The sequence below is a fragment of the Nelumbo nucifera genome, chromosome 7 (genome assembly GCF_055504915.1).
Source record: "Nelumbo nucifera cultivar China Antique chromosome 7, China Antique-T2T, whole genome shotgun sequence".
Lineage (NCBI taxonomy): Eukaryota > Viridiplantae > Streptophyta > Magnoliopsida > Proteales > Nelumbonaceae > Nelumbo > Nelumbo nucifera.
In genome coordinates, this window is record NC_142655.1 from 32,694,207 (window position 1) to 32,721,606 (window position 27,400).

Below are 27,400 nucleotides of genomic sequence, written 5' to 3' on the forward strand. Positions count from 1 at the left end.
TCGATCCATTTACAGGCCTACATGAAGTACAAATCTGACTTTATATTTTCATAATTTTACTTAGTATTCTTTAGAAGTAAAAAACAACTCAAACTAATGCACACTTTTGCCTTTTGTACTTCTAAAAGTACAAAAGTATTTTCAGAAAGTGGCGCCCATAGATTTTAAAATATAGACATTATGTGGCATGCACCAATCTTATTACAAAGATCCAACGGTTAATGGGTTGATCCCATACATCCATACTCAGAGAGGAACGTTGAGTGGCCATCTTACTTTTCACTAGCTGAATTTATATTCTTCTACACTCTTAGAAATGCATACGAAGAACGAATATGAAATATGCTTTAATTTTAAATGGGTCCTCTGTTAAAGCATGGTTCAACACAATATATATATATATATTAGAAAATCAAATTTCATTAATCCACACAAAGATTACAAGACAAAACACCAAAAAACTAGGGGAATCCAACCATATTACATCCCATCAAAGAGTTTAGCTTTCATAGTCATAGAATGAGTTAAAAGATTCCCCATTCAACATAGAAATAGCTACAAAAGAGTTCGATTTAACAACAATAGACTTAAAACCGTGTTCATCAACAACAAACAAGACTACATTCTAGATTGCAAAAGGTTCCACTTCGACAACTCCAATCCTAATCAAGCACTTTTCTCCTAAACAAAAAAGAAAATCAATATTATTAAAGCATACAACACTAAATGCATCAAAATTGCTTTCAATAATACTTTCACCCAACGTTTTAAAAATAGACCCAAAAATAAAACTGTTCTGGTCACCGGTTTTTGGATCGATAGTTCGACCGTTCGGTTTGAACGGATGGCCTGTTTTGATAAAAAAATTATAAAAAAAAAAAAAGTCAAAACCGTTGAACGATTGACGGGTCGATAGTTCAACTGCCTGGATCAATGGGTTGTTGATTTTTTCAATAGTTTTTTGTCAAAACCAAGTTTGGAGTAAAACGGAACCGATTGCCTAAACAGTTCCCAGGCTGAATGATCCGACCGTCTGAATCAACAGGGTTCGAAAACCTTGCTTTCATCAAAACTAAAAACAAGAGTTGAAACAAAAGAACTGAAGGAAACAACAAAAGTCAAAGAAGCCGGCGTACAATAAGACTCACAATCCACAAATGAATTTTGAATTTGAACAAAAAGCTTTTAAAAACCTATAGCCTCACCTCTAAAAAGAACACCATTTCTAAGCATCCAAACATGATAACATAAAATAGCTAGCCCTCCATTTTAGGAAAAAAAAAAGACTTGAACTAATTGAGAATTTAAAGATGACAGAACTTGCAAAAGCAAAATCAGTGACATAAGAGACACAAAATAATCAAAACAAAAACCCACAGGAGAAACAAATCAAACAAATCTAATAAAAGGATAGAAGGAAAAAAAAAATGGAAAGCAAACTCCTTATTACAGAAAACACATTTAAGCTCAACCTAAAACCTCTCTTACTATAACAAAAGACATTGGGACAAAATCTCTAATAACCCTCCAATGGAACAGTTTGTATATAGGAAGTCTTGTGAAGCGATTGAGTATAACATCCAAGGGTAAATTATTAGCCCTATTAGACCAAATGATAAAAGAAGCAGCCCTAATAGACAATACAACATTCCTACTAATAATCAAGGCAAAAAAACTATAAGGAAAATGATACACATGAGTACTCAAACTATGATTGATCCACTCATCCTTAAAAATAGCTCTTAAATTTCCAACATCGCAAATATCATTTTACGACCAAATGCTTGGCATTCCTATCTAGAATCTCTAACAGGCTGTTTGGTTTGTGTGACTGTGATAAGAAAATAGGAATATTCGCCCAATATTCCTACTTTCTCACATTTGTTTTGGACAAACGAGTGAGATGCGAGGAGAAATCTCTTCTCAAAATTTGGGACGTGGGGTCTCACCCAATAGGTGCAACCCCAGTGAGAAATGAAACCTCTGCAATGAGAGTGAGAAAGAAACACCGAGAGCACGAGAACTGGTCTCCCAACCGAGCACCACACCCCTACAATGGTTAGAACTTCTTTAGTGAAGGCAAAGTGTTGCCACCTTCACTAAGATCCCACTCTTTTGCACTCCCTCTCTCTGCACTCGCTTACCGCTGTTCTTCCAACTGTTTCCAAGAGCCTTTGCATTGAGAACTCTTTTGCTAGTTTCGTCCCCACCACCGCTTCGGACTCCTTCGATCTGCTTGTCGATTTCGTACTTACAGACTCGTTCTCCTCTATGTCGATAGCTTGGCCTGCGTGGTCACCTCCTTTTGGAACTCTGGTCTGCAGTACTCCTCGTTTTCCCTCTTGCTATTATCGTCTTTATCATCATGAACTCTCTTTCCCATGTCATTCTCTCTCTCCCTCTCTCTCTCTCTCTCTCTCCAGGCGAGGTTCAGAACTCCAAATGGCAAGTAATAAGATCATCGTCTTTCAAGATTTTTTGGAAAAATAGATTCCAGTGGAAGCAAGTTCCATTCTGGAATGACACTTGCCCTAACCATTCCATCATAGAAAGGTCTTTTTTTCTTCATTTTTTGATGAAAAACTGACTCCGGCGAGTCTTTTGTTTCCAGTAGAGACTACAAGGTTTTTGAGTAAACAGAGCAGCTTCTTGTGGGACGTTGTAAGGGGCAATCTTGTGGGGGGCTGATTTGAACTCTTCTGTTCTTTCCTGATATTGAGGATCAGCAAGGATTTAGGGACAATGGGGTCAGCATTCTTGTGGCCCTCCCACACGATGAAATGGATAAATTCCAAGCCCTTTTCAACAAGTTACTTTAGCCTAATCTAATATCCTCTCTCTGAAAGCTCAATTGGTTGGCTCTAACGGTTCTAGATTATATATCTTAGGTTACTTTAAACTCCTTTAGTTTGGACAGTGTCCCCTATTTATCTAAAAATGGGATGTGTTTCCATGTACCATTTTCATGGGCTGCCATGAAAACTTGAGAAATTGTATGCCTTTGTGTTATTCTGATGGTAATGTTTCTTTATTTACCAACTTTTTTTGTTAAATATTCCTTCAACCATGAGGGTTTTATTCAATATAAATGTTTTTTCTATTTTTCTCATATAAACAAAAAAACACATCATTGAACACTTGTTTCCTCAAAATAAATTGAAGATTTTTTTGTTTATATGACATTTAAACAAATACAAAAACATTTGCATTTATATATAACCAACAAAATGATGCTTTTAAAACAGAAATATGCTGTCTGATAGACTAAAACTAATATTTTCTTTATTCCTCATTTTTAACTAAAAATTTCCTACTTATGTAAAGTATGCATTCTTAAGGGCCAACTCACATCCAAAGAACTGCTTATAAGCAAATTCAATTCCTAATTTAGAAGAAAGAAATTTTAAAAATAAAGTAAAGTTCAACCTAGTTAATCATCAAAACTACGTCCATCATTAGTGTAGAATATATGGGATAATGTATCAAAAGGAAGTGAGCTTACATTTCTCACCCATTAGTTGGTGAACCTTTGAGAGAATAGTAAGGTATGTTAGAATTGTTTGTGTCTTTCTCAAGATGAGGTTGTTCATCCTCCAAAAAAATTCAAATACATGGTGGTCCTCAGGGCGTGCCTTACACCGACCTCATAACACATACTACCCGCACATTGGAAATATCTACCGTTCTTGTATATTGTCATTCATAGGGAGAAATTCCCAACGCACGGCTACAACATGTTGTGAGGTTGGTGTGAGACGCACTCTGTGAGGAGCAAATCCAAATTCAATTTCAGAGGGCCAGGAGTAGCTAATGTTGGGCTTGGATTGGTACTTGTATAACCAAAGCTAGGACTAAATCAGCCCGAGCCTACCAAAATTTTAATCTATATCTATTATCTGTCATATCTAGTAGAACTAACTAGAAGGGACCTGTGTGATGAACCAAATGGTGTTATAAACATCTTCATATTATACAATGACATTTATTTTATGTTTTTTTTTATAGAACATGATTAACTTTTAAACAAATTTGTGTGTCAATTAGGTCGTGTTTGATAAATCTAAAAAAAAAAGATATTAAAAGTGTTTAAAATTTGAGAATAGACATAATTGCTTTTCGACTTTTTAGAGGCTCTTAATAAAGAATGTTGTTTGTGTTGCATCAAACCTTTAGCATCTGAAATTCATTGATTTTACTATTTTACCCCTAAAATAGACTTTTTGGTAATTTTGAGTTCAATTTGCATTATTTCATAAAAAATAATTTATTAAATTCAAAATAATATTGAAAAATATGAGTAAATTATAGAAAATAAAAAATAATTTATTAAAATAATAATAAAATTGAAAATACACATCAAAAATAAATTATTAAGAGTTAAAATAATAACGAAAATAGTATTAAAGATCATGAAGCAATAAAAAATTAATAATTATCACATTAATATCTTAAAACTATTAAAATACTTAATAATAATTAATACAAATATAATTTATAAAAAATAAAAAATAATTTATTAATATAAGAGTAAAATTGAAAAGAACCGTTGTTGCTAATAAGAGTTGCAACGGCAATAACTGAAACACAGGGGGAAGAGAGAGAGAGAGAGAGAGACTGAGAGAAGACATGTCGCTGCTAAAAGTTGCAATGGCGGTGGTGGGAAAGAAGATCTGAAATGTAGCATCATTGGGAGCAGCATAGACATTCTCTTTGAATGTGTTCCATGCTACACACACCTAGAAAAAATTACAACCTTCTTCAACATCTGATATATGTGCCCTAACACCAGGTTTCGAACAATAGGTGAGCTCTCGCTCTACGTCATTCTCCACTCCTCTCTCATTTCTTGAGAAAGTGTTTATGTTATTTTGATTACTGTTATACAACTGATTATATGAATATTCCCATTACAGAGCACTACAGTTCTAACCATTTTTTAAGTCGTTTGTTGTATTAGAGCTTCTATTAAATGATCTTTTGCATGACATTGCTTGTGGTTAGTGAAATCTCTATTATTGGTTTTCATATACTTTTAAACAAGGTAATGTGTTGTCTATTCATGTGGGGCTGCCAATGGTACGCGCATGTAGGGTCAGGAAATAGGACATTTCATGTGGGGCCCACTTGAAGGGAAGTGCATGTAAGACCCACTTTTGGTAAATGCATGTGGAACCACGGCTATGATATACGTGTACGGACTTGTACGCATGGCTCAATTTTGAAAAAAAAAAATGTAGGGCCCACAATAATATGATATGCATATATGTGGACGTATATGTGAGTTACACATTTGGAACTTGTATATGGGGCCCACTGTTGGTAGATGCATATGGAGACCACAAACATGGCATATAGAGCCCACAAGTGTGACGTGCACGTTAGGACATATATGTGGTGGGTCCAAGTGTTGAATGAAAGATTTAGTTCATCACATTACCAAACCGTCTTCCAGTTTTTATGATCTTTCAAAAATTCTACGAAAAATATTTCAAGCAAAAAATTTTTGATTTTTCGAGATCTTTATATAAAAGCTCACTATCTTTTTGGCTATCAAATCTTTCAGAAGATCTTTCAAAAAAGACTTGCCAAACAGCACCTAGAGATGGTCTCCACACCTTACCAAGACATGATTGGCAAATCATAATGACCAAACAAATCATAAAGAACAAATAGAACCTACAGCAGCCGAGATTCTAGTAGTCCTAGCTTATGGAGAACCAATAGAACCAAATAATGGTAACGAGGCCCATGTTCTAATATCAATGACCGTTACCCAGCAAAGGTCTCTTGCTGGTTGCAGTAGACTTGAGATCAAATCCCATCTGTGCACCTGGGTTGGGGGATGGGTTACCCCGTTCAAAAAAATGAACGTTACCCAGGAGTAAAATATCAATACGCCTGATCAAAAATTGGGAATCAATGTATATTGATGAGACCAATACCCTTTTTTTTTTTGTTTATTGTATAAGCATTAGAAGAATGCTTTCTACCTTCTCAAAGTTTCAAAACCATCTGTATATCCAAGCCCACCAATACAGGGTGTAATGGTGTATCATATTGATATTTTCATCCTTGCCCATGATATAGGGTCCATGGCTGTTTGGGCTTAGTCGGTGGTTACTCTTTTTCTAAGAGCTAAGTGTGAGATTGAAGCACTTCACTGTATTGGATGTAATTCAATTGGCAAAAGGTCAGTAGGCCCAGTTCTCTTTATTTCTCATAATGGAAACAGGGTTGGTCACTGCTTAGCTGCTGAAAGAGCAGATAGAGTTAATGAAGTTGTTATATCGAGCCCCACCTGATTAGTTAATCCCTCCGTTAGCTTCAAACTCTTCTTGTTTTACAAATTTGGAGACATTGCAGTTTGTTGTTTAGCCTGGCCTCTTGTTTTTTTGTTTCTTTGTGTCCGCCGTCTTTCCTGAGTTGAGTTTGCATCTATGGCCTGTCTGCTGATTGCATCTCTACGACTGTTAATGAAATTCCTTTTTGCCAAGAAAAGATCTGGTTCTATCTGCATGTCAATAATACAAAATCAATATCAGCAAATGTCAAATTAATAATTGATATAAATAATGAAGCAACTAATACTTACATAATCATTTCGCCAAGCAATTGTTTGTGTTGCAACAGCATCTTTGATGGTTATACGTTGTGCATCTGTCCTCATAAGTGGTGCATTGTCATTCATTGAAAGCCTAACTAGTACTTCTGACCATTTATCTCCCAATTGTCGCCCTTGTACTTTTTTTGTAGGATCTCTGTTCTTGAGAAGAGCATAAGCAACCACCTCATTGTCCAAGTCCAATAATTTTACCGGTTCACACTATCATGAGAAAAACATATTTGTTAAGAAAATAATTGAAAAACAATTACTTGGAATATAACAAAATATTAATTATATTATACTTATAAATATATACATACCAGATTATTTATTTCTTCTGCAGTAGGATTAACAATGCCACCAACCACAGGAGTAGTATGAACACCATCCTGCAATAAAGTGGTTCATGAAAAAAAAAAAAAAAAACTTTTAAATGGGAGGCTAAAGATATTAAACCATAGTAAATTTTTTTAAGAAATTAACTCTAAGTAAATTGTTATAACAAATAGCATACCTGATTATTTGTTGTTGGCATAGCAGGAATGACAGTATCATTAACTAAAGGAGAATTGTTGGGAACCTCATCATCCTATCATTAACAAAACAAATCATAAAAGAACACCTGAGACTGAGATAAAGCATACTATTGTCTTCCTATAGTATTGCACTTTAGGCTGCGTTTGGTTGCAATGCAAACACAAATATGTACACTACATATTTACCCATTTTTCGGTTCATGAATGCAAACACGGTTCACATTTTAAACCGTTTTTGTACATCTTGTTTGTTTGAAATCGGTGCAAAAGTGTGCGTCCATCATTAAATGCTCCAACTATCTTATGCTCCAATGCCTTAACTTTGGTCAAAAAGTTAATTATCAAGAGAACACAAAATTGTATCCAAAAAATAGGTACAATAATGCTCTCTTCTCAGAGTACAAAAGTGTCAGAAAATGCATTTTTACTCTGATAATCATTACTTTTTTACGTATCAAACAAATGCTCACAAACGCGAACCAGAGTACATAAATACTCCGGTTCGGCGTTTGTATCGCAAACAAACGGAGCCTTAGCACCAAAATTAAATGTGTTGAGACATCAGACCCAGATATTTATTTTCCAATGTTCAATCAAATTAACTTCCACCAACTTTTCCTTTTAGCCCTCTCACAAATTCTGTTCAACAGAATACCTTTCCATTTGCCTCTTACTTCAGCTAGGGGCGCAACTTGGGTGGGCTCAGGTTGGGCTTTTGTAAAAATTTGAATAGCTTGGCCTGAAGGCTCAAGTCCAAAGTAGTGTGAAATGCTAACTTGGGCAAACCCGAGTCGCACTTCTATTTTCAGCTAGGTATGAGTTATCTGGAATTTCAGCAATGGAATTGGACCAACATAGTTAACCAAATACTATATGCAATAATGCAAAGACCATGTACTACATTTCCTAGAACATAATATGAAATACTAATGAATACTAAAACTGTTAAAAGTTGCTCTACTAGGTCTTACCATGACATGGCATGAGAATCCATACAAACCCCAAAAAAATAACTCTTGGGGGAGTTCTGGGCTGGTGTGAACTGCAACTTGCAGAAGAAAACTATGGTGAAATGCAGTAGAGTATTGTTATGATTACAGCATTATTTCCGGGATCTAAAAAGTTCAATGCCACCATTTGCAGAAATTTAAAGTAGTGAATTGGTGGCTTTCAAGTGTGATTTATAATTGTAAAACAGAGGCTTCAAGGAGCTTAAAAAGGTTGATCTTCTACAGCAATTTACAACAATAAATTTGTAGCAATAAAGGGAGAATTTGGGTTGCGTGATTGCATTTTGCAGCAGCCAAATAAAGTATACAGGATGGTTCCAAAGCTAACAATGATTGCAATTTGCAGCCAAGGGAATGGAAGGTTTAATGGGTGTATTGGACTGCTATAGTCTGATGTTCATGGCAAAAAATAGGAAGTGCAAGGAGGAGAAATTGGGATTGCAATGAGCTACAGTTTGCAACAAGGCATTGGCACAAACTAGGGAGTATTGGAATTGGTTCTCTGTTGTGGTTTATATCAGTAAAAGGAGGTTAAAAGTGGTTTTAAAGGCTTAAACTGCTGTGATTTATAACAATAAATTGGTGGTTTTAGAGGGCGGAAATGGATAAGTTAAGAGTGAGGAGAATGGTTAAGACAAGGTTAACCTACAAAAAAAAAAAAAAAAGAACACTTCTATATTCACATATCCACATCCAACCCAACTACAAATTGCATCCCCCAACTTCTCATATCATTAATGACATTCTCCTCCAGTCATTAATCATCAAAATAGAAACCAATTATTCAACAAAGAACCATGCATTCCAAAAGGAAAACAAGCAACATCAAGTTATATCTATTAAATTGAAGTCATTACTCACTCTAGTATCAAAGGTAGTGTATTGAGACATCACCTGAAGATCAAGGCTTCCAGCCATGTGGCTTGCTCTAGAGGAATGCATACTGTGTGGCGAATTTATGAATGGAACATTGGTTGAATCCTAGAAGAAATGAATTACCAATTTTAGATGAATAAACTTGATACCTTTGAAGTAATGTTAAATATTTAATTTAATTTTAGATCACAATATTTTACCTCTCGGTTATGCAGCATCACTAGAACCTTGTTCAATTTATCATCCAACTCATTGTATTTATTGGTTAATGAGTTAATCTGTTCCTTAAGCTCTCCATTCTCAGCAACTAGTTCTATATTTTGATGCTTGGTGGTTGCACCCCACAAAGATATTGGAGTTGGGCCCAACCCTAAACCACGAACACGTCCACCACGCTCTTCACCAAGTACTTGACTAAGAACATCATCTTTTGCAGCAATAGGGGTAGCTTGTGATAAAGACTGAACAGTTTGGGAAGCCATAATTTGTTGTATCCGTGTCTATAATAGAAAGCCAGGTTTTTTAAGCATATAATGTAAATATTAAAAGCAAAAAAAAAGTAAAAATTAACCTACACACTAAGGAAAATTTATTCTAACAAAAGTCTACAAACACTTGCAATGACATTCTCAGAGGCCTCATTGACAGCCTTTCCATCATTCCGCGTGTGGGTCTTGACAAATAATTCTGCTCGGGTCATGAACTTTTCCTATCCTCGTGTGGAAAAAAACAATAATTTAATGCAAACATAAAATTAGCAAAGCCTTTTATATACAACAAAGATACTTGCAAAAGTAAATATAGAAGTACTTAGCAAACCTCATCATGGTGGATCCTAGCAAAAGACTTCGTGCCTGCACAGTGCACTAACTGTAGCTTTTCTCGATTGCTTTTATTTTTAGAACTAAGATACTGTAACAGTGAGATTTATAATAATAAGTTCTAGTAATATGTCTAAATGTAAAAAGAATACAATAAATAATACTCAGACCTTCCACTTGCCAGAATTCCACCGAGCTACCAAATTAGATAACTGCTCATTATTAATGCGTGGATCACCAACAGGCCTTTGATTATTTGCATTAGTTTCGTATTTCTTTTTCACTTGGTACTTCCACGTTTTCCATTTGATACCCAAGTTCTTCATGAACCAATCTTTGCTTTCTTCAGGAATAACAAATATTTGCTGCAACAAATCATAGTTACAAATAAAGATTATATATTGTGTTAGACTAAACAATAAAATATATTAAGAAATTGATGACATTGGAAGAATGAATGATTAATACCTTTGCAGAATTCCAACAGTCCTCCTTAGCCGTTTGAGGCACCTTCCTCCAATCACTAGCATCAATGGGTAGTTTCAACCCATTTCTTGCAAGGGTCCCTATAAATTGACTAAAGCTACCTCCAGAATCTCCAATAGGTTGCCACATTTCATTAAAACCCACCTTCAGACGTTTTGTGGGATCAATTTTAAATAAATCCTTGCATAATGTAGGGCCACGGGTTCTCTTTCGTTGAGAAGCTTCAACCTGTGTTTCATTATATGTAGCTTGTGGTTGGATTTGGGACTGTTGTTGGGAAGGTTGTGTTTGGGGTTGGGATTGTTGTGTGGCTTGTGGTTGAGCTTCTTGTTGTTGTTGAGTTTCAGCTTCTTCAGCATCAATCAAAACTGTACACCTAGTCCTCCTACGTGACCTGAAAATGATAAAAGATTATTTAGCAACTCGAAAAATCAAATGAAACATGAACCAATTGAGTATTCACACAAAACTTACATTTTTTTAGTTGTCAGTGCAATACAACTTTACAACAACCAATTAATGCCTTAATAACCTGAAATATAAGCACATTATAGCATTAGAATTAAGAGATCTTTCTTAACCACAACTTTCAATTAAATATTAAATTGTAACTGTAAATGCCATTCATTTTTATAATGATAATGTAAGGAATTCATATAACAATCTGGAAAGGTGTTAGGCTATCCATAACCATAATCGCGTTAGGCCATCCATATACTTAAGACATAAATAACAAAGAAAAGCTTATCAGATATCAAAACTCAAAATATATGGATTATTTTAGTAGTGTATATGTCTTTAGACATGTCTCTGATTTTTATTCAAAGATCATTACCATAAATAAGCAACTTTAAATAAATCCAGTTTTGTCAAAAAATTGTTCTCTTTCTTTAATATAGATTATTAGCAGCTAGTAATGATTTGTATTCTAAACAGACTGCTTGGACACTATTTCTAGTATAAAAGAATATATTTGATCTAACCTCTTTTTAGAGAGAAGCTATGATACATCTCTATTTGCATTTGCTCCCTTCTGTAAAAGTAAATTTTAAGGTCTTAAATGGATCTATAACCTGGTGTCCTACTTTCAGAATAAGGTTAAATAAAGATCAACTTCCTAACGTTTAGGATTTAAGTAATCCAATTGTGACCTCTCTTCAAACACAAATAAAATCAAAACTCTCAAGATTGATTTTTTTTCTTCATAAAAATCAATGCCTATGGGATTGATATCTAACAGAATATAGGAGTCCTGTAGTAGCAAAAATATGTGATGGGAATGTCTAAGCTTATTTCTGAAAAGCAAGGGAAGTTTCAGCTGGTTTACAAAAGCAGGGTGCAACTTGGATTGGGTTGGGAAGACTTTGAATAGGCCCAAACCCTAAACCAAGTCCAATAACTTCGATATTGTTGAAGTATAGTTGAAGGTCTTCAACTTGGGCAGCCTAACTTGCACCCTTATTAAAAAATATAGGGGAGGTTTAAGTAATTTTCCAATGAAGAAAGGAAAAATAAATGACCAAGTTAAGGAACAGGACTAATGCACCCCAAGACAATCATACTATCAACTATTACTTCAATTTTTATTTTTTACCAAGAAAGGCAAACATTTAATTATTGGTAAACATTGTAACTTTATTGATATATGTTAAAGAATAGGTGTAATGCACCCCAAGCTTTTGGCAAACAACTTTTGTTCTAGTTATATATTGCTTGCAGTAATCAACCTAAAATGTGGAACACTTCACAAAATTCTTCCAAAGTCGCTAATAATAAGTATGTTTGACACCTAGGTTCCAAAGTCAACTTGAACAGTTTAAATTCCAAAACTCTTCCAAAATCCCTGTAATCCTCTCTGTTTAAATTTATTAAAATGAGTAGAAATCTGCTGAACTCAAAAAATATGAACAGAAAGTGGTTTCTTGAAGAAAGAAGGAAGAGAGAAGGAGAAGAAGAGATCTTGAAAGAAAAGAGAGCAATAATTTGGCCGCCCCCTTCACTTATTATTTATACTAAAAATAACAGAGAAGTACACAGACAACTACGCCCTTATAGGGCGGCAAAACATAAAACAGCATATATAAGACTCAAAAACATAATAAAATTTGGACTCACATAACTACTATGGTCCCCACCTCTTATCTAACAACTAACATAAAACATCTACTCAGAAAACAACATAAAACTGATTAATCTTCAACACTCCCCCTCAAGTTGGGAGTAAATGTCACACATTCCCAACTTGCGTAGATCATGTTCAAGCTTGTTCTTTACCATCCCTTTAGTGAGAACATCAGTCAACTGCAACTCTAAAGAGATGTAAGGCAAACAGACTTCTCCAGCTGTTACCCTTTCTCTTATGAAGTGTCTATCAACTTCAATGTGTTTTGTCCTGTCATGCTGAATTGAATTGTGGGCAATATTGATTGTAGCCTGATTGTCACAGTACAACATCATAGGTTCCTCTACTTTCACCCCAATCTCACACAAAAGAGATCTAACCCAAAAAAGTTCTGAGACACCATGAGCCATGGATCTATACTCAACCTCTGCACTTGACCTTGCCACAACCGTTTGCTTCTTACTCTTCCACCTACAAAGGTATACACTCTTGATGTAGACCTCCTGTCATCTAAGCATCCTGCCTAGTCTGCACCTGTATAGGATTCTAGCTTCAGATTCTCATGATTTGAGAAAAGAATGCCTCTGCCAGGGTGCTTTCTCAGATATGCAAGTATTCTCTCAATAGCTTCACAGTGTTGAACCCAAGGTGCATGATTTGGAGCAGTCGGCCCACCATCCTTTGATATCTCCCCACATCTTTTACCAACTCACCATCCACAACATTAATTCTATGATTTGGAGCAATAGGAGTCTGCTGGTTTGGTCCCCATCTTCCCAGTCTCCCATAGTAGGTCAAGTACATACTTTCTCTGTGAAATGAGGATCCCACCATCCTTTGATATCTCCCCACATCTTTTACCAACTCACCATCCACAACATTAATTCTGTGATTTGGAGCAATAGGAGTCTGTTGGTTTGGTTCCCATCTTCCCAGTCTCCCGTAATAGGTCAAATACATACTTTCTCTGTGAGATGAAGATCCCATGCTTGGATCTTGCAACTTCAATCCCCAATAAGTAATTTGAGCTCACTAAGATCTTTGATCTCAAATTCTTGTTGCAATGATTTTTAAGATCATCAATCTCCTCCAGGTCATTTCCTGTAACCACTATATCATCCACATACACAATCAGAATTGACACCAGAGCATCTCTCCTCTTTACAAAGAGGGTGTGATCAAACTGGGTTTGAGTGTATCCAGAACGGATAGGTGCTCCTCTAAACCTGTCAAACCAAGCCCTAAGTGACTGTTTCAGGCCATACAAAGATTTTCTAAGTTTGCACACTTTTCCTTTACCAACATTTTCATAAAAGCCTACTGGAATGTCCATATATACCTCCTCCTGTAAATCGCCATTGAAGAAAGCATTTTTGACATCAAATTGAAACAAAGGCCATGAATAGGTGGCTACCAGAGATAAAAGGATACGAATTGAACTCATCTTAGGTATTGGTGCAAAGGTTTCCAGATAATCAAAACCACAAGTCTGACCTTTTGCTACCAACCATGTCTTGTACCTCTCTATCTTGCCATCGGCCCTATACTTCACTGTGAATACCCATCTACATCCGATTGTCTCCTTGTCTGAGGGGAGATCAATAATTTCCCAAGTTTGGTTTTTAACCAAGGCTTCCATCTCTTCTTGCATGGCCATTTTCCATTCAGGTTTGGAGAGAGCCTCAGTAACATTCTTGGGTATAGGCACAGAATGCAAGGAAGAAAGGAAAGTACGGTAGGAGGGTGATAAGGCACTGTAGGAAAGATTATGCGAAATACAATGGGCTATATACTTTCTCTTCCCTTTACGAAGTGCAATGGGAAGATCAAGGTCAGTGGGATCAGCTGCAACAATGGTGTTAGATACAGGAACATTATCATTAGAAAACATAACAGGCTCAAGAGGAATACCTAGAACTGTATCTGTTGAGTCTGGAGTTTCAAAAAGACTGATAGAGAGTGGTGTGGGTTGAGGATGTGTAGAGTCAACCATCGTCTAACAACACTAATATTTCTATGAGGCTGCCCGTAGTGGCTCACATAATGAAACTGATGGAGGTACTGGCTGAACTGATGATGGAACTGATGGAGGCACAAAAGAAACAGGAAGAGGAACAGATTGTAAGTTCTCCCCAAAACTTTCCCCCTGAGGAGAACCATTCAAGAAGAAGAAGGTGGATTCAAAAAAGGTAATCCATAGTCACAAATCTACTCCTCGGCACTAGGTTATAACAGTAATACCCCTTTTAGTTCTGAGCATACCCAAAAAAAACACATTTCTTGGCCTTAGGATCCAATTTCTTGCGATGGGGGCCAAAAATGTGAACAATGGAAACACAACCAAAAACCCTTAGAGGTATGTAAAATATCTCCCCATCTGAAAAAATAAGACTAAATGACACCTTAAACCCCAAAGTCCGTGAAGGAACACGGTTAATCAAATGCATAGCTGTAAGAATTGCATCTCCCCAGAAATGCAAAGGAACTAAACGCACACCATAAGACTCCTTGCCACCTCCACAATGTGTTTGTTCTTCCTCTCAGCTACTCCATTCTGTTGCGGTGTATATGCACAACTGCTCTGATGAATTACACCATGTTCTAAGAAATATGTGGCCAGGTCCTTCTCAAAGTACTCTCTGGCATTATCTGATCTAAAGGCCTTAGTTCTCACTCCAAATTGTGTGAAAACCATTTGATGGAACTGTCCTACCAAGTTAGGAACCTCATCTCGTGATCTCATCAAATATATCCAAGAACATCATGTATATCCACAAACATGAGAAAGTAACGGTATCCTCCCATGGAAGGGATATGATATGGCCTCCATACATTAGTGTGAACAATATTAAAAGCAAAAGTACTTCTTTTATTACTTGGTTTAAAAGACTGTCTACAATGTTTTCCTAACTGACAATTCTCACATTCCAAGGTAGATAACTGAACAGACTCAAACAACTTTGGGAAAAGAAATTTCAAAGAACTAAAAGAAAGATGCCCCAAGCGATTGTGCCAAAGCATAATCTGGTTCACCGACTCTGACCCACTACTACTATTGTTGCTAGCATGATAGCCTTGATGTCTCGGAATCTCATCCAAAAGGTAGACTCCATTCACCTCACAACCACTCCCAATCATCTTCTTTGACTCCAAATCCTGCAAAACACAATTACCAGGAAGAAAGGTCACAGAACAATTCAAATTTTTTGTCAAAGAACTAATAGAAAGTAGGTTGGTAGGGACATGTAAAACAGAAGATAAAGTTATATCATTGGTTACTCTAACTGTCCCCTTCCCAGCAATGAGAATATGTGAACCATCTGCTGTAGAGACTCTGTCTTTACCAGAGCACAACTGATAGGAACTGAAAAGGGTAAGGGCATTAATCATGTGATCAAATGCTCCTGAGTCTATAATGCAGGGAGATCCCTCCTTACCTGAAGTGGATGCAAGATTTACAGTTGCATATGAACTACCTGTATGTGCAAAAGAAGTGGTGTAGTTGGCTCCTACATTCTGTTGTCCATCTGGAAGGCCAGAGCTAAGTGAATCTTTCTTACTCATAAGTTGCCCAAACCTCTCGAATTATGTTCTCACTATTGCTACTGTAATGGATTCCCAATCAATTTGGGAAAGAGGGGCCGAAGAGTCTCCTGTAGTGGCCACATTTGCATTTCCCTTCTTGTTTCTTATCCGGGCAAACATCAGATTTGGATGAAGCTTCCAACAAGTGTCTCTGGTATGCTTAGGCTTCTTACAATAATCACACACCAAGTCCTTCTTATCTTCCCTTCTAGTCTCACTACTCCCCCTATCTCCATTCGGCTTAGGTTTGGTTGTACTAACCATAGCCGACTAGTCAATCCTAGGCTGTCTCATCATTACATTCCTCCTACTCTCCTCTCCAGAGACAAAGGCATAGGCTTGAGAGAGTGTCACACCCTCCCTAGAAAGAATGTGTTGCTTATCAATGTCAAATCCAGGGTTCAGCCCTGCCAAGAACTCAAAAACCCTATTCCTCTCTACCAGTCTATGACAGGTTATTGCATCATTTACACTTTCCCATACCACAATAAGTGATCTATTTCCTGCCAAAGGGCTTTTAGCATGGAGAAATACACAAAAAGGGATTTTTCTCTTGTTTCATACTTATCACCTGATTCCTTAACTGATAGACTCTGGCTTCATTTTGCTTTTGAGAGTAGGTTTCAGTCACTCTATCCCAAATCTCTTTAGTAGTATTAGCCCATAGGAAATTTTTTGCAATATGAGGTAGCATAGAATTACACAACCAGGACATTACCATGTAATTCTCCTGCACCCATCGGGAAGAGTCTGTATCAGGTTTCTTCTCCTCCCCAGTGATGTACCCTAATTTTCCACGGGCACCAATAGCCATTTTGGCTGATTATGCCCACTCTAAATAATTTGTACCATCAAGTTTTACTATAGTAATGATTCCAGACCCAAAAATATCACTACTACCTCCAACACCCATTCTTACAATACCTGTGGATTTCACCTTGGTATTCCAACTCTTCATCTTACTTCAAATAGTTCAACAATAAGAAAAAATAGATTGAAGACCTTCAAAAAACAATTTAATATCACACACACAAAAACCAACCCATCCGAAAGAAGAAAACCCTATCCGGAGAGAAATCTCTCTCCTCCCCACGCCTCCCAACAGAGAGAAGAGTGAATTGATGACTCCATAAGGCTCAGAAAATTCCGAAAACTTAACTGCCCTCTTCAGAATATCAAAAGAAAACTAACAATACCTAGACAGCCAAGATCATATCAAAAACAAAGAGTCCAACTTTTCTAGGACTCTTCCCCGTACTCCAGTTCTTCCTGATTTTAATGCCGAATAGTAGATCACCTTCCTGATGACTAGATCCCACCAAAAAATCCAAGAACTGGGCAATATATAGCAGATCGATCAGCCTTTTGTTACTTCAGGCAGTCGGCCAATCTAGAGCTGCATGAGAATACTTCAAAAACCCTAGCCGGTGCTCTGATACCAAGTAGAAATCTGCTGAACTCAAAAAATATGAACAGAAAGTGGTTTCTTGAAGAGAAAATGAAGAGAGAAGGAGAAGAAGAGAAGAAGAGATCTTGAAAGAAAAGAGAGCAATAATCTGGCCGCCCCCTTCACTTATTATTTATACTAAAAATAATAGAACAGTACAAAGACAACTATGCCCTTGTAGGGCGGCAAAACATAAAACAGCATATATAAGACTCAAAAACATAATAAAATTTGGACTCACATAACTATTGTGCTCCCCACCTCTTATCTAACAACTAACATAAAACATCTAATCAGAAAAACAGCATAAAACTTATTAATCTTCAACAAAATGATTACAAGAAAATTTGCACCCTAAAGAAAGAAACAATACAAAATTTATAACTGCAACCTTACACATACATGATCTAATGTTGAATATTCAAAATATCATATAATTTAAATCAAATGTCTCCCACCAAGAAGGAAATAGCCCTACGATAGAAGTTCTATGGGGATTCTTCACTAAAATCGACTCAACAAAAAGGATAAGGCTTCCAATTGAAGTCAGTGTGTCTGTGTATGGACATCCTTGGCTTCAGTAATGTTTCAGAATCAAGAAATACATTTGGAAGAAGATGAGCCATAAATTAGGGTTGAAACTTTATGAATTTCAGATACCGTATTCATGGATTGAAATTATAAGGATTAACTTTCCCAAATAAATTCACTGAGAGATAAGTGAAGCTGTGTCACATGAAATTCTTCTGGACAAGCAGCTTCAGTTCCTCAAGTCTTTCAATAATTTTTGGGTTCATCAAATCCCTAGATCCCTGAATAAGAGTGCCTTCTCTACTGAATTGGTAGGCATCAAAACAGTTCTAATCCATGCATAGACCATCTCCATTCTAATCCAAAACAGTTCTTAAACACTACTTGTGTTATGTTGTTTCCCATCAAATATTATTATGTTCCTCTTCCACCATATGCATCAGCATATTATAAAGGGAATTACAATTTACAGTCAAAACAATCTTTACTTTCTTACCAGCAATAATAGGCCGAGAGAAGATCTCCTGTTGTTATGTTGGTCCAAACTATTGTATTTCAAATAGAAAAAAAGAAAGGACAAAAAATCCACAATCCCACATTTTCACATCTTTTGCACATGAAGCACTTATTTCTTAGATAGAAAGAATTTTCTATCAGCAAACCTCTATATTTTTAAATGATTAACTGCCAAAATACTGTCCAAAGTAAGTTCAAGTGGGTGCCACAGTCTGCTAATGTTATGGCCAATACTTTAGCAACTAAAGCAGGGTAAAACACCATGATGTAGCATGAACTAACCTTACTCATTTAGGCCATGCATAGGCCCATACCCATAGTGTTCTCTTGCTATTTATATGCCCCAAACTTTAATGGGCTCTCTTTTTGCAGGACCACTACCCACTCATGATCACAGGAGTTTGGCAAAAGTTTTAGTGGCAGCTGTAAACCTGATGAAACCATCCTTTATCCAGGCTTGGGACCAACAGTGTAAGACAAGTTCACACTAATGGAATTTGCAAGGCCACTATCCAAAGCCCAAAATTGAAGCCTGCTATTATAAAGCAAATATAGAATGATCCAAAGCAGAATGTCTAAGAAGATGCCTAGAAGAAATATTGTGTTTATTTGATTAGGTAGTTATGAAGAAAGGTTAAGGTTCCTTGTCTCTCAATAAATAGTCGTGTTCGTTTTCTTGTTGGAATCTCTCCCACCCCTTTACACAGGTTTATTTTAGTCACGCACTCACATCTCAACAGTCAATACCAGACAAGTACCTTGAGAAAAAATCCATGCATTGATTCGCTATGATACCCTCTACAATAGAACCCTCAGAACAGCTTCTATGACAGACAAGACTTTAATGTGACTAGGTACCTACAAAAACACAAATTGAATACTAAAACATAATGGAAGGCTATTTACTGTTCAAAGAACTAAGAACAGACCTCTCAACGGGACCCTTGTATATTATCAATGTAGATAACAGACCCTACTGTCTCCCAAAACAAGCCCCCACTAGTAACCCCCTGTTTTGCTAATGCATTGGTAGATCTATGTACCATTTGGTCTTGAAGTTGATGTCCCTGTAGATTGCCTTGATTTCTTTCATCATCTCCTTGTACTGCCACAGAATTAAATCCATTTGTTCCAGCCATTTGATTACAACTTTTGAACCTCCTACTTCTAGGTTCCTACAATTGAGAGATTTAGCCAGTTCAACCCTTGAAGGGTTGTTACAAGTTTCGCCTTGGTGGAGCTGCCAAATCCAATAGGACCAGAAAACACTACTAACATTTTTCCCTCTCCAGTTTCCAAACCCCAAATGCCTTAAGGGTTGGGGTTGCCCCTGTTGCAACTATCAAAATTAAGTGGGAGGTTCCCAATGTCTACTTATTCATGAGAAGCTAAAGAAGAATTTGCAATCCAACTCCATCCTATTGAGATGTCATCAAAGGAGAAGAGATGAAAGAGTTGTCTCCATAACCTAATATGCTACTTTATTGTGATGCTTTCAATCAAAGAATCTCTTGATCTCTCTGTTATTGAAGATCCCATTGTTTGAATGACTGCCTTAATGCATCTCCATAGAAGCCTACCTCTTTTTCTTAGAGGCCTAAATAAAGATGCACTGAATAAGTTCTCTATGTTTGATAAGGGAGAGCACCTTCTTGTAAACAAAGAGAAAATCAATCCTAGATTCTAGTAACAAAAGAATAGTGGATTAGCAAATGGTAAGAGCTTCCCCGCTTGCTTTACAAAGGAGGTACAGGTGTGGAGAGACCAGCAGTTGGATCTTCTTCTTTGAAGAGTCTTACAAGAAGAATTGATATTTACATGATAAACTTTCCAGCAAAAATCCCTCATGTTAGGTCCATAGTTTTCAAGGTGCCAAACAAGGCTAGGTAATAGGGGGAGATAATCGCCTAGGTGTCGCCTAGGCAATGGATTTTTTAACTTAAAAACATATATCCACAGGTAGTTCCCTAGGTTTCATAACCATATTTCCTTAATAATATCCATAATTTTTATAAGAAAAGTATCAATATCATGTTAAAGTATAGAAAATCAACATATGCATGAGAAGAAAAAGAAGAAAGAAAAGAAAATTCAAAAATATAGGGATTGAACCCCTATTTTTGTCATAGGAAAAGAAGAAAAGAAAAGGTGGAAGAAGAAAATGTGTTGATTAGATAAAATTTTAAGTTCTTCCTTACTTATTGGTTAAGGTTTTGTAGTCTTTGAGGGTTCAATACTGCAGTTAGCAATGTCTATGTTGATTAAACCCTAACAAATAAGAAAATAATAAAAAGAAATTAGTATATCAACACACAAAATGAATATTTTACTTTAATAATGTCTATTTTATAATTATAATCTCAAAAAAGTTAAGAATATAAAAGTATTTTATAACACGATATACAAAACTACTTGGCGATTAGGCGAGGTGAGAGCCTCCAAGGGCGCCTTGTCGCCTAGGCGTCACCTTCACAATGCACTGGACCCCACCAAATCTCCCTTACTAGAAAAGTCTTTACATGATTCCTATGCATGGGAGGGGGGGAGAAAGAGAGAGAGAGAGAGAGAGAGAGAGAAGGAAGCGAAAGAAAAGGATCCAAAACAGATTAGACTAACCAATTAAGTAAAATGACTGAGGGAATTTCAGAGTCTCTCAATCCTCTCCTAAACCCAAAATCCCAATTAACCAATTAAGACTAGATTTGAAAGGGAAGTTGAATTAAGCAACATCATACTAAAAACAAGAGATGGTAAAAAGGCTAAAGAAATGATCTTTTAAACATTGGTTTTCCTTGCCACACATTAGACCGAAATTTAATCATATCCCCTAAGCACAAACCATATTCGATATGTTTAAGGAAGAGTTGCACAAATCATATCCAATGTGCTTAAGGAAGAGTTGTAGCCCACCCGCTATAGCTTTCCAAGGACATGAGAGGTTAGATCTTGCATTTAATCCTACATCCCACCCATTAGCGTTTGCTCCATGAATGCTCGACGTCACTCGGTGCCACAATGTCTTTGTATAAAAGAAATCTCAAAAGCCATTTTCCTAATAAAGTCATGTTCCTCACTTAACTTCTCCAAAGCCATTGCCTAATAAGGCATCTGATAGGCCATCCTATTCTTGCAGACCCCCAACATGAAGGCAACACTTTCTAGTCCCCCCCCCCCCAGTCCAAATCCATCCCTGCAATGCAACACTTCTCAAAGTTAACTTTGAGATTTGAGATTCTCTCAAAAAGTGTAACTAACATCTTTAGATTCCTAACTCCCCCCCTCCCCTTTCCCTTCACAAAATAAGACAATGTCATCTACATGATGCAAGTGGGTCACTACTACATCTCCCCTACCCACCCTCCACTCTCTAATTATTAGCCTTTGAAACTAAAATCTCAAAGGCATATGAAAGTAATAGTATAAGGGGTTGGAGAGTAGGGAGACAAGAAGTAGTTGTGACACACCTCCTCTTTGCAGATGATATTATCTTCTGTGAGGAAGGAAGTGAGGAATGGAAATCATCTGGCTTTTGAGTGTAGCTCCAAACTGAGAATAAACTTGGGGAAGAGCTATCTGGTAGGGGTAAATACACAGGTGCAAGAGGTAAAAGCTTTAGTTGATTGCTTGGGGTATCAACTAGGCTCTTGGCCATTAACCTACTTAGGTTTACCCTTAGGTGAAACCCAAAATCTGAATTCTTTTGGAAGCCAGTCTTGGAGAAGCTTACAACGAAGCTTGAAGTTTGGAAGAGAAACTACATCTCTTTGGGGGGAAGGATTACTTTGATTAATTCGACCCTCACAAATCTTCCAATTTATTCCCTCTACATTTAGAATCCCAACCAAAGTAGCACGGGAGCTAGAGAAAATCATGAGAGATTTCCTTTGGGAACTAGGGGAGGAAAGGAAGGATCGCTTGGTGAAGCGGGAGATAGTGTGTAGACCTAAGAGTCAAGGGGGACTACGTCTGGGAAACTTGAAAGATAGGAATACAGCTCTACTCGGGAAATAGTTGTGGCGCTTGCCTCAGGAGAAGGAGAGTTTGTGGCACAAAGTCATAGTGAGCATTCATGGTGCTTCAGGCAACGGATGGGATGCAAAGATCTCACCTCTTGCTTCAGGTTTTTCCCCTTGGAAAGCCATAAATGAGGTACTTCCTACCTTTTGGAATTTTACAAAATTTGATGTAGAAAATGGTAACAAGATCCTGTTTTGGCCTTTTGGGAGGATGTTTGGGTGGGGGATACCCCCCAAATCTCAATTCCCTTTGCTCTTTGCACTTTCTAACCTTAAAAAGAAGCTCATTGCTTGTTTTTGGAGTCTTTCTTCTTCAAGTCTAAACTGGGACTTTGGTTTTAGAAGAGGTTTAAGGGACAGAGAATGTGAACTAGTGATAAACTTGTTACATGTTTTGGGGTCAGTTTTTTTGGATTTAAGGGTGGAAGATAATAGAGTTTGGACACCTTTCCCTTCAAGATCTTTCTCTTGTGCTTCTTTTTTTGGCACTCTAGTTTCCTTAGATTCAGGGAGGGGAGGTTATTTTCCTGCAAAAGTAATATGGAGTAAGCCTATTCCCCCAAAAGTCCAAGCCTTCTGTTGGGAAGTCTACCACCTGGGAAAGATAAATACCTGTGATGTGCTCCAGAGAAGAACGCCAAACAAATGCTTATCCCCCCATATGTGCATCTTATGTAAGGCAAATGGTGAAACTACTTCCCATTACTACTATCCTGCTCTTTTGCACTTTTTGTTTGGTCGTGCATCTCTTCTCTATTTGGTTGCAAGTGGGACCCTCCACAGGACTATCCAGCTCTGTTCAACCCAACTTTCTTCAGGAAAGAAAAAAAGAGAGGAAGATTCCTATGAAAGACAGCAAAGGAAGCAACAATATGGACACTATGGGAGGAAAGAAATGAAAGACTATTTAAAGACAAGGCAAGGAACATGGAGGACATTATTGAAAGCATAAGGATCAAAACAGTAATCTGGGTAAAATCTTTGGAAGCTTTCAAATTGGTGGCAATAGATGATATTATCATAGCTTGGTATGAAATGGCAAACTCAGCAGTTGTGAAAGATAGAATAGTCTTGGACTGGAAACCTCCTCAATCAAACAGACTAAAGCTTAATTTTGATGGAAGCTCTTTAGGAAATCCTAGGCTGTCAGGAATAGGAGTGTTCAAGGATGAAGCAGAGAAAGTGGTAACATTATTCTCAGGACCAATAGGAGTAGGGGATTCAGCAAGAGCAGAAATATCAGCCTTACTTCAAGGCCTGAAACTAGAAAAACAGTGGGGTTTAAAGAACTTAGAAATAGAAGGTGATTAAAAATTAGTAATTTCCTGGATGGATGACAACAATCCAGGAGTGTGGAAGTTCAGACATCTAATAAGAGAAATGAAGAACTTGGCTAAGGATCTCAAGGCAAGCTTCAAATGGGTAAAGAGAACAGCAAATGGGATGGCCAACACGTTGGCAAAGCAAGGGGTACATAGGGATCAACTATTCTGAGCAGACTTGGGATAACTTTGTAAATTGGAAAAAGTTGTGTCTCTTTTTTGTCTAATTTGATCTGAATCTGTAATCTCTTTTACCCGTGATGAAATGAAATACCCTTGATTACTGATCAAAAAAAAATCAGCAATAAAAGTAAAAAGAAAGGGAAACAAAGGGCCTGCCTATCTTAATCTTCTTTTTTTCTTGATCAGTAAAATATTAACTTTATTAATTAAATATTAACCAACAAAGTGTACAAATGGATGCTTCCCACACAGGGGCGCAAGTTGCAGCCTCAAAAACAAAGATAATTACAACTGATCCCAGTAAAAATGGTACCTAAAAGCCCCTTGCTTGGCTATATGGTCTGCCATCCCATTAGCCGATCTTCTTTCCCACTGAATTCTCACAGTCATGTTTGTTGTTAGCCATTTAAACCTTTCCACTGCTTCCCTGTAAGTCCACAATACTGTATCTAGATCCTCTAACCACCCAACAACTAGTTTGGAATCCCTTTCAATAAGCAATCTGTCAGCATCAAATCTCTGACAAGCTATGCTCCTGCATCACTAACTGGAATTCAGCATGTATAGAGTCCCCAAAACCTGCCGGCCCTGAGTGCAAAGCAATAACATGACCCTCTCTGTTTCTGAAAACTCCTCCAATCCCAATAGGCCCTGGATTGACTAAACTGCTGCCATCAAATTTGAGCATAATGAAGCCTACTACAGGAGGTATCCAGTCTGCAATAGCCCTTACCTTGTTGGAAAAGCTTTTTGCTACCCCTTCCCAATTTCTCCAAATATTATCTCTATGACCTTGACTATGATACCAATTTAGCCTTTCAGCTTATTGTAAGTACTCACACACTTGCATATCCATAGAACTTTTTTGTTACAGTAAACATGTATTTTATTTAAATTTCAGATTGTAAACAGTTCATACAACTTGGTGATGGGACTGATGATCCCTTTAATCCCTCTTTTCTTTCCCTTGTTACAGTGCAGCCCAAAATAATTGCTGTTTCAATGTCCCTTGTTTTGCTAAACAATCAGCTAGCCCATTTGCGCTCCTTCGGACCCACTTAAATTCAGCCTCAACCTCTTTTGCAATCGTCTCCACTTCCCTAATCACGTGTTTAAACGTCTACGGGATATGGCTGCTGTTTGCTGCCCAGGATATGACTACTTTTGAGTCCCCTTCCACCTCAACATGCCTGTATCCTAACTGTTTGGCTAGCTTTAAACCTTGTAGTAATGCCAAAAATTTAGCCTTCAGTGAATTTCCAGTGGGCCAATCAATCCTGAGAACATACCCAGTATCCTCCTTTCAGAATTTCTGTATATCCATAGAACTTCTCTTCCTCTCATTCAATAATCAGTACTAAATTAGATCATTAGACACTACCTAACATTCAGGAAATGAAATTTTTCTGCAATTTACGCTAAAACTTTTTTTTCTGAATGCATGGGCATTACTTTTTTGTTAATTGCTAAGCAAGAGGTAGGGTGGTTTAAAGACCTTTAATTTCAGATTGCAGTTATAGAATTTCTCTTAATTGCTAAACTTTATGCTCTAAACCTTCAACCAAGATATCAAAAATCATTCTTTTTTAAGATAAAATAAAAATTTATTAAAGAAAAAAAGAAATTACAAGTAAGGTGATCAGAAGTCACCCAAGAGGAGAAAGACAATAAAACAACCTCCAACACACTCAACTCCTCAACCACTCACTTCATCCACCGCTGCAGGCAACATACTCTCCCAACAACACAAAAACTTAGGACAACCACCCAGCCCCAGTCAGACCTTACAAAACACCACACATTTTTTAAGATCTCACAAAACATCCTCACATAGAGTACAATCATAACTTCTTGACCCATCAAAAATAAAAAATTAGAAATAATATATATATAGAGAGAGAGAGAGAGAACAGAATGTTTCAACATTTTGAATCAAATGCATCTCCACGTTTTAGAACCCAACAAGTGTAATCAATGGAAATAGAAATTCTCATGAATAAACCCGGTTTTTAATGAATAAAATTTACGCTTATTCGATATAAAACCCTCCTTTCATGAATAAAATTCATGTTTAACCAGAAAAGCGAAAATATCAGTAGAAACATTCTAGGTCCCATATTCTTCTGTTAACCGATTAATTAAAAGTAACAAAAAAAAAACAAATAAAGTTAAGAGTTTACCAAAGAGAACTAACTCATTGGAAGTTCACTTTGTCAACTTCAAGCACACAACACCCACCACAACCTCTGAACCAAAAATGACCTAAACGGCTAAACCCTAGTCGAACAGAACCGCCAATTAAAAGCTATATATGACAGTGAATACTGGAATACCGCTGGCAGAATTTGCTGGCCAAAGTCTATTTCTTGTGGAGAGAGCGAGAGAGTACCATTCAGTTGCAAGGAAGAGCAAGGGGATGGTTTGCAACAGTAGAGAGAGGGGGGCAAGAAAAGAGAAAGTTCGCACGGAGGCCGGATTTTCCGGGTTCGCATCTGCCCCCAAAAACGTCCTACGAAACCTATGCGCGACGCGTGTTATGACACACGCGCACTATACGCGACACGTGCGGATTCTATTTCACGCCGTTACAGTACGTCCGTTAATTTCTCTCTCGCTCAAAAGGGTTTCTTCTCCCATTCTACTTCGAACTATAAAACTCTTGCGTCCAGAAGGCTTTTGCACCTCCGGTCGAGTTCCGCCGGCCGACGCCGACGGTCATACCGGCCGCCAGCACCTCCAGTCGATTAGCTCAGACCTAATCGATTTGCTTGGCGTCCGAGTTGATTGTATTGTCTCTACATCACTACCTCTTGCCCCTTCGGTTCATGCTTTGCCTACACTTAGCACCACTTGTTGGGGGATTCATCTCACCCACCTTAGCTAGTCTGAAGCTATCCAGTTTGCAATTTCTCTTAGTCTCTCCAATGCTACGTTTGAAGATTAATCTCATTTCTAGTTGCAGGTGTATTTTGTTGCATCACCCCGATTCCTTCTAAGTTACTTTTGCTCCAATTAAGATCTTACAATCAACTTTGATTGTTGAATGAATTAGTGTGGGCATTTTCCCAAAAAAAAAAAATCACCGCCTGGGCTTAAAAAACACATATATGTAGTATTTTTTTTTTTATTCTACTTCTTAAACAGCATTAATTGCATAACAAGGTTACGTCGTCGAAGTTTTAGTGGGAAGTAGTTAGGAACTCGAACACTTATTAATCGAAACCGGTTTTCTTTTATTTTACTTCTTAAACAACACATATCTACTTACCTCCTGCCGGTATGGCCGGCGGAACTCGACCGGAGGTGCTGGAAATCCTTTTGGTCGCTAAGGTTTCAGTTGGAAGT

General features: G+C 37.2%; 1 protein-coding gene across 5 annotated transcripts; it reads right to left on the minus strand.

Annotated features, from left to right (window-relative positions):
- Positions 1–6,180: 6,180 nt before the first annotated feature.
- On the minus strand, positions 6,181–27,400 carry LOC104598281 (uncharacterized). 5 transcript variants are annotated; one of them, XM_088891684.1, is made up of 13 exons: positions 26,236–26,531; positions 10,808–10,865; positions 10,316–10,727; positions 10,018–10,212; positions 9,846–9,938; positions 9,646–9,735; positions 9,227–9,526; positions 9,045–9,131; positions 7,119–7,193; positions 6,925–6,993; positions 6,593–6,823; positions 6,382–6,511; positions 6,181–6,329 (listed from the first exon to the last, which is right to left on the minus strand). In XM_088891684.1, coding segments are annotated over exons 2-13 (1,689 nt in total). In that variant the 5' UTR covers positions 10,810–10,865; positions 26,236–26,531; the 3' UTR covers positions 6,181–6,324. The 5 variants fall into 5 exon arrangements, with proteins under 5 accessions (XP_088747810.1, XP_088747808.1, XP_088747807.1 ...); XM_088891682.1 differs by lacking the exon at positions 26,236–26,531 and adding an exon at positions 27,324–27,400 and having other exon boundaries at positions 6,181–6,511; XM_088891681.1 differs by having other exon boundaries at positions 6,181–6,511; positions 26,250–26,530.